Raw genomic sequence first — 8,219 nt, forward strand, 5'->3', positions numbered from 1 at the left:
AAGAAGGATGGTTGGAGGCTTTGTAAGGAATACCTTTCTCCTCTGCTCCCCTCTCACTCCCATAGGCTGGTAGCAGCTGATTTCACTACCTCAGATATGCAAATTGATGCCACCTTCCTGTAGCCACTTTTGCCATAGCTGACTTATTTGTTGGGTGGTGAGGAGGGGAGCGGGCAGGATTAGGCGAGGGTTAGTAGTTGGGATTTATTGGTCTTGGAATCCAACCATCCGATGTATTTGTTTTCCTGTGTCTATTCCCTTAAGTCTGCAGGCACTGTCTAGTAATTTATAGTTTTCAGCGGCATCCCAGGGGACAGGACACCTTGGCCTTTTTATAATCACTCTAGAGTCCCAACGCAGAAAGGAAAAAAGTTAACGATCAGCTATGCAAAGCCTTGTGGGGATTGCTCAAAGACAGGCGATTTTCACTTTACCGGAGTTACTAAAGGACTTCAGGAGAAGGATCCCGCCCCTGCAAAAGCGTTTGTGGTTGAAAAAGCAGGAGAGCCAGCGCTCAGGTGCGCCTCGGCAGCTTGACTGGGTTCCACAAGCCCAGTGCAACTTATTAGCTGCTTGCCGCCCACTGACACTTTGGCGGAGAACTGGAGGAGGCGCCCAGTGGGCTCCGGGTTCGGCCAGGAGCAGGGCGTTTCAGAGGAGCCGGTCTGGGGTTTCCCAACCCAGGCGATCAGGATAGGCAACAGCCAAGAGAGGCGCTCAGTTGCTTTGCACCCTCCTCCCACCTCGGTTCTGTCCACACCCACGGGCGCCCCGCCCCCTCGGCCTTATAGAGGGGACTCGGCACCTCGGCGCGCCTCGGAGCCAGAAGTTTCCCGGAGAGGAAGGCGCGGCTGCCTCCGGGGCCGGTGAGCCCTGGCGCCGCCGCGGCCGCGGTCCCAGTAGCGACATAGGGCGGCGGCTGCGCCCCGCACCATGGAGAGCAGCCCAGCCACAGCCGCGGTAGCCGCCGACCTCCGCCACCGTCCGCGCCGCGTCTGCCCCCTCCCGCTGCGGCTCTCTGGACGCTATCCCCTCCTCACCTCGAAGCCAACATGAAGGAGACCCGGGGCTACGGAGGGGGTGCCCCCTTCTGCACCCGCCTCAATCACTCCTACACAGACATATGGGCGCCCGAGCGTTCCGCCGAGGTGCGGGGCAACCTCACGCGCCCTCCAGGGTCCGGCGAGGATTGCGGATCGGTGTCCGTAGCCTTCCCGATCACCATGCTGCTCACCGGTTTCGTGGGCAACGCACTGGCCATGCTGCTAGTGTCGCGCAGCTACCGGCGCCGGGAGAGCAAGCGCAAGAAGTCCTTCCTGCTGTGCATCGGCTGGCTGGCGCTCACCGACTTGGTCGGGCAGCTTCTCACCACCCCGGTGGTCATCGTCGTGTACTTGTCCAAGCAGCGTTGGGAGCAGCTCGACCCGTCGGGGCGGCTCTGCACCTTCTTCGGACTGACCATGACTGTTTTCGGGCTCTCCTCGCTGTTCATCGCCAGCGCCATGGCCGTCGAGCGGGCGCTGGCCATCAGGGCGCCGCACTGGTACGCGAGCCACATGAAGACGCGTGCCACCCGCGCTGTGCTGCTTGGCGTGTGGCTGGCGGTTCTCTCCTTCGCCCTGCTGCCGGTGCTGGGCGTGGGCCAGTACACCGTCCAGTGGCCCGGGACGTGGTGCTTCATCAGCACCGGGCGAGGGGGCAACGGGACTAGCTCTTCGAATAACTGGGGCAACCTTTTCTTCGCCTCTGCCTTTGCCTTCCTGGGGCTCTTGGCGCTGACAGTCACCTTTGCCTGCAACCTGGCCACCATTAAGGCCCTGGTGTCCCGCTGCCGGGCCAAGGCCACGGCATCTCAGTCCAGTGCCCAGTGGGGCCGCATCACGACCGAGACGGCCATTCAGCTCATGGGGATCATGTGCGTGCTGTCAGTCTGCTGGTCTCCGCTGCTGGTAGGTAGTTCTAGGGTTGGGGAAAGTTAGGATGCGTGTGCGAGTAAGCGGGAACCTAAGACTTTTCTAAGTGCTAAGTGGCAGCACCTGCAGGGGTGTGTTTGCAACCGCAGAGCGCTGGAGTGTCCTCTCCTCCTATCCGCGCCGTCTTGGTTACAACTTCAGAGTTGAGCTCCTCACTTAGCTGAGCGCCTTCGAAGAGCCAGGATTCGCATTACGCGCTGGTTATGAGCACACAGAGATCACAGGGCTGCTTACATTCCAGCCGGGGAGGAGACAGGATATGTCACTGAAATGACACATATGCAGAGATAGAGGTTTGTCCTGGGTGCATTAAGAGCAGAATGGCTATGATAACTGTAGCCTGATACTGTGAGGGTTTTCTTTATTTCAAATACCTCTCTCACGTTAATGAGAAAATGTTCAGTCTGCAACCCCAGACAGTCAAGGCCCTCCTGCGATGTATGGGTAGCCTTCAAGGTTCATTTTTGATGATGTAGGAGAACGAAAGATGAGAGTTTTCTCCTCAGCCCTTCGGCATGGTGCTTGGCTCTCTAGGAAGTGCCTAAACGATAATCAGTGGGATCCAGAAACCCAGCAGGCCAGCATTGACTTACCCTTGTAGCAATCAAGCAGGTTTTGCTAATCCTGAGAGAGGAGGTAGAGGTTTCTCCATGTCCTAGCTCCTCACACCAGAGCAATGCAAAGGAGCAAGGGATGTTTGCAAAGGCTCTTGGTCCAACACTTGACCTTACATGATGTTTTTGAGGTTTTTTGTCTGTGTTACTTTTAGCTAGAAATGTCCGTGTGTAAGTGCTGTTTACTTATTCTTGAAGAATGGATGCTTACTTAGGCCCTGGGGAGTCTGGGTTAATAGATGTTGCAGAAAGAGCGATTTGCTCACTGTCACAAAGGTATAACCAACTATATGTATTACACAATTGTGAAAAACCTTTGAAACACATGAACACAGTTTTTTTTTTTTTTTTTTTAATTGTGGTAAAATATATTACATACAATTCAGTATTTTAACCATTATTGTGTGTACAGTTCAGTGGCATTAGGCATTAAGTATGTTGACTTTTTTGTGTGCTATATATACTTTTAAATCCTTTGCATTTGAAAATAGAAATGTAATTTCTTTCACCTGGTCTGGTAGATTGCAGCACAAACCTTGGCTCCAAATCAGTGACATGAGGGGACAAGGAGAGTTATGTTGAGACGCAACTGCCTACAAGTCGCCGTATGGTCACAGTTCTTTATTTCAGGAGTTGGAACTCAGGCTGATGTCATCACTGTGGCTTATCAAAACCAGCACCAGTTTTAGATATACAGTATTTACTTTTATGACTCAGGAATGGGGTGTACAGGAGGCCAACTAGGAAGGAAGAAAGAGTTCTAAATAGTAAACACTTTACTAAAGTGTGGTAATTAATATAACTTTAAAGACAAAAGGGTATCTGAATGTTTCACAAGTGTCGTTTGAGCCCCACATCATTGAGTTTGCTGTATGACATGATTTATATCCTAGGGGGAAAAATGCAGTTGAATCAATTGAACAAAATACCCACACAGTTAATCAGACTTATAATTTATTGTTTGTGTATTTTGTTTTTAAGTCAAAGAGAAACCATGTAGCGTGTTTTTAATGTAGACATTTTAATTCTAGTACCGTGAGTATGGTGGCCTCAGAAAGAAAGTAGGTCAATCTTGAAACCTGTAATTTAGGATGGCCAAACTCACTCTTTCAAGAAAGACTGTATTTGAAACTAGTCTTACTTAATTTCAGTTTATTTTCATTTGGATAATACTAATTGATTTATAGCATTTTACTGCACACTTTATTAATTCAATTATACAAACATTAAACAAAATAAATTCAGCGTGTGATCTTATCAAAAAGGAGTTTTTTGTTTTTCTTTTTTTTTGACTCAGAGTCCCGCTCTGTCACCCAGACTGGAGTGCAGTGGTGACATCTCAGCTCTCTGCAGCCTCCACCTCCCAGGTGCAAGTGATTCTCCTGCCTTAGCCTCTGGAGTCACTGGAATTACAGGTGCCTGCCACCACACCCGGCTAATTTTTGTATTTTTAGTAGAGATGGGATTTCACCGTGTTGGCCAGGCTGGTCTCGAACTCCTGACCTGAGGTGATCCACCCACCTCAGCCACCCAAAGTGCTGGGATTACAGGCATGAGCCACTGTGCCCGGCCTAGGAGAAATTGGAACTTTTAAAAGAAAACGGTTCCATCAGCTGGGCGCGGTGGCTCACGCCTGTAATCCCAGCACTTCGGGAGGCCGAGGTGGGTGGATCATTTGAGGTCAGCAGTTCGAGACCCTCCTGGCCAACATGGCCAAACCCTGCCTCTACTAAAAATGCAAAAATTAGCGGGGCATAGTGGCATGCGCCAGTAATCCCGGTTACTCAGGAGGCTGAGGCAGGAGAATTACTTAGGCTGGGGAGGCAGAGGTTGCCGTGAGCCGAGACTGAGCCACTGCATTCCAGCACGGGTGACAGAGCAAGACTCCATCTCAAAAAAAAAAAAAAAAAAAAAAAAATCTCCAAATATCTTCAAAAAGATTTACTGTACAAAGTTGGAATTATTTCAAAGAAAAGAAACTGACAAAGCTGCTTTCTTAATAGAGAATTGTAAGAACGAAAACACTAGAATTTAGTGAATTGAATTTTCAGCATATTAGTGTTAAAATGAGATTAACACTGTTTCTTCTAACTATGGGTATAATATAGATTTCCTGTTAGCATATGTTAAGTTGGGTTTAGGATACTGTTCTAATTGTCCAAACTTCTTACTTGAAAGGACCCTGAGTATATCCTGGAAGATGATCATGACTATAACAAATATTCAGTTGTTACTGCAGGAAAACTTGATAGGACAGAAATACCATAATAAGAAAATGTCCCAATTGCTACAAGTTCCCACTACATAAATACTTAAATAGAGGCTTGTGTATCCTTAAATAAAAGCTTTGTTTCCTTTTTCTTTTTCTCAGAAACTTTGCAAAATACAATATAAAATGTGAAATTCAGAGAGTACAGTGGAAAACGATGTCACCATGATAGATGATCTACAGTTTTTAGTTACTGGTTATTGAAGACATCACATTGTCATTCTGTTGCAATCAGCCAGTTGATTCAGCAATGCAATCTATTTGACTTTTATCATTATTGTTTTATGTTTTATGAATGATGCTCACCATAGCTCAGTTGTTTGACATGATAGCTAAATTTCCAGAGATGGGAATAACCTTAGGATTTTGTTCAAAGGAAGCTGTGAGTACGTTTTGTACTTTTATAACTTGGCACTCCCAAACAGGTAGAATGTGGCTAATACCGTAAGCTATCTCAAAAACAGTAAATATAAAGCCAGCTATGAACATTGTGAAAAGTGAGGTATGAGCAACAGTTTCTCATCATCAATCTTGGAATTGGATAAAAGCAGCCTTAGAAACTTTTGCCTTTAATCTTGAACCAGTGAATTGCCTGCTCAGTATCCACAAATACAAACAGAGATTTTCAGTTCAAGAAGATGTTTCACAATATAGTTGTGAATTTTTTTGTTTTAGTTAAGAATCACTGATATATTTTGACAAGTGAAATTTGCCTTTAATATGCCACATGTGGTAGATATGTATGATGAATTATTTTCAGAAATAATGTTGTTTTACAGCATATAAAAGTATTATTCAATTGCTAATCTCTTCTGCCACTAACTTTCTGCCATATTCAGGATGTTGTTTCAGAGACAGTGATTAAACCTATGAATCCACATTATAGGAAAAATATTCTACAGTTTTTCTCTTTTGAAAAAGGTATGAAGGTCAACAAAATATTCTATGAGTATAAAACTGATTATATTATAATCTGTTCAGTAAAGCAGAATTTCCACATTTATGAATGAAATATTTAAAGAACCCTAATCCAAGACAGGATGTAATTAATGCCTTTGGCTTTCAGAAAAAAGTCAATCTGAATTTGCCAGAGGAGATTTCCAGGAAGAGGTGAATTGGCATAACCTGACTTCATGACTTCATGACTAAGACCAAGTGTGTCTGCAAACCCAGCCCAACGAGAACAAAGGGTGCACACTAGATCAATGGGAATTATGTTTTTGAAATGTTCAAGAGAATAAATTTAGATGGTTAGTCCCTGAATGACAAGATGAGGACTTCACTCTTTTGAGTTTATCAAAAAGAGCCAAGAATTAAACACTCCTTAAGCCATCACCTTTGAAGAAATTCACATGGTCTGAAGTTGTAATATAATTGTGAGTCACTGACCCTTCTCTTTTGAACAACCTGTGAAGGTCAGCAACTAAAATATAAAAGTTTCCACAGGTTTAGTTTTCTGGGACTAACACTCAGGAATATGTTACAGGCATCTGTAACAGACTATGATTCATCTGAGGGTGCAGAGGGGTGGTAGAAGAAGGATACTGGGTGCTAAGTTTCAGTTTTTAGTTCTGCCCTTGCACTGCAGTAAAGAAATGCAGGGAAGTCCCCCCTAAAACTCTTTACATCTGTGTAACACTTTTGCAACCTGCCAGTGTTCCACATTTATCTCATTCATGCCTCGCAACGCTAAGATCTACAACTGTAACATGTCAAATCCTTACTCTCCCATTTTTTCCAATTGCTTTACAAAAAGGAAGGAAGTTTGTATGTCAACTCCTGCCAGCTGTGCTTCTTGAGAATCCATAGATAATCTCTCAAGTCCTCCTTTTCCCTAGAAAATTCCAACTTTCATAAAGATGGTAACCAATGAAGGAGCCTAATTTTGGAGGGGGATCCTCTTACATCTTGTCCCCTAAGTTTATGGCAACATTTTACTGTAAACATAGTACAGTCTCTGACCTACGATTTTTCAACCTCATGATGGTGTGAAAGGAATGCACATTCAGTAGAAACTATCCTTGGAATTTGGAATGTCGATCTTTTATCAGGCTAGTAATATGCAGTATGATACTTTTTGGTGATGCATGCACAGCTCCCAGTTAGCCACACAAGCACAAGGTAAGCAACCAATACTCCACAGTGGACTGTGTTGCCAGATGATTTTGCCCACTTGCAGGCTAATGTCAGTGTTCTGAGCATGTTTAAGGTAGGCAAGTAGGTTAGGTGTATTAAACATATTAAATGCATCTTTGACCTTACAATATATTCAACTTACAACATTTTCAACTGACAATGAGTTTATCCAGATGTAACCCTGTTGTAAGTTGAGGAACATCTGTAATTGATTCTTATACAGAAATGACAGTTGGACGGCATATGACTGAGATACATACAACATGGAATTTCTCTGTGAATTCCTGCACCATGCTCTCTTTACACAGAACACTTCTTTCTCCATTTTTCATTGCCACTTTACCCCTCAACCATTCAGCAATATCTGCCAAGCACCCACCTCTCTTGGATTGGCTAAGATCTCAAGTTAGAAGCCATTTTCTAGCAAAGCCTTCCTTCATCCTCTCTAGGCCGTGGTTGGGTGCCCTGACCTTTTGATCTCATGATACCCCACAATTTCCTGTCACAGTCTGAGTCACACTTCATTGGAGACATTGGTTTTTGTCTTTCTGTTCTTTTAGTTCTGCCAAGGTCAAGTACAGTATCTGTCTTATTTTTTTTTTTCCTAGAAACTATCAAAATTACTTGCCACATAAGGTCTGCCCAATATGTGCTTATTGACTGAATACTTCTTTTTTTCTTTTGAGACAGACTCTCGCTGTTGCCCAGGCTGGAGTGCATTGGCATGATCTCCGGCTCACTGCAACTTCTGCCTTCTGGGTTCAAGTGATTCTCGTGCCTCAGCCTCCTGAGTAGCCAGGATTACAGGCGTGCACCACCACTTGCCCAGCTAATTTTTGTATTTTTTTACTAGAGACAGGATTTCACCATGTTGGGCAGTTTGGTCTCAAACTCCTGTCCTCCTGTGATCCGCCCGCCTCTGCCTCCCAAAGTGCTGTGGCATTACAGGCACTGCACCAGCCTTGACTGAATACTTCAGCAACCAAATCAGAAGACAGGGTCTGGCCCCATGTAGATAAGCAATTAGTTTTTGGCCTTAGACAATTCACTTGATAACTTCATGAACCCTCCCCTCCACTCCCCTCCCTTCCTCTTTCTCTTTCTCTCTCTCTCTCTCTTTCTTTCCTTTTTCCTTCCTTCCTTCCTTCCTTCCTTCTTTCTTTCTTTCTCTTTCTCCCTTTCTTTCTTTCTTTCTTTCTTTCTTTCTTTCTTTCTTTCTTTCTTTCT

General features: G+C 45.0%; 1 protein-coding gene across 2 annotated transcripts in view; it reads left to right on the forward strand.

The window, feature by feature from the left end:
* Window positions 1-813: 813 nt before the first annotated feature.
* The window catches only part of PTGER3 (prostaglandin E receptor 3), a 199,732-nt gene continuing 192,326 nt past the window's right edge, over window positions 814-8,219 (forward strand). For both annotated transcript variants that reach the window (XM_023209528.2, XM_023209518.2), the window contains exon 1: window positions 814-1,949. In XM_023209528.2, coding sequence (XP_023065296.1) covers window positions 1,053-1,949 — 897 coding nt within the window. In that variant the 5' untranslated portion in view covers window positions 814-1,052. The remainder of the gene's footprint in view (window positions 1,950-8,219) is intronic.

Source organism: Piliocolobus tephrosceles, chromosome 1 (genome assembly GCF_002776525.5).
Source record: "Piliocolobus tephrosceles isolate RC106 chromosome 1, ASM277652v3, whole genome shotgun sequence".
In the NCBI taxonomy this organism is placed as follows: Eukaryota; Metazoa; Chordata; class Mammalia; order Primates; family Cercopithecidae; genus Piliocolobus; species Piliocolobus tephrosceles.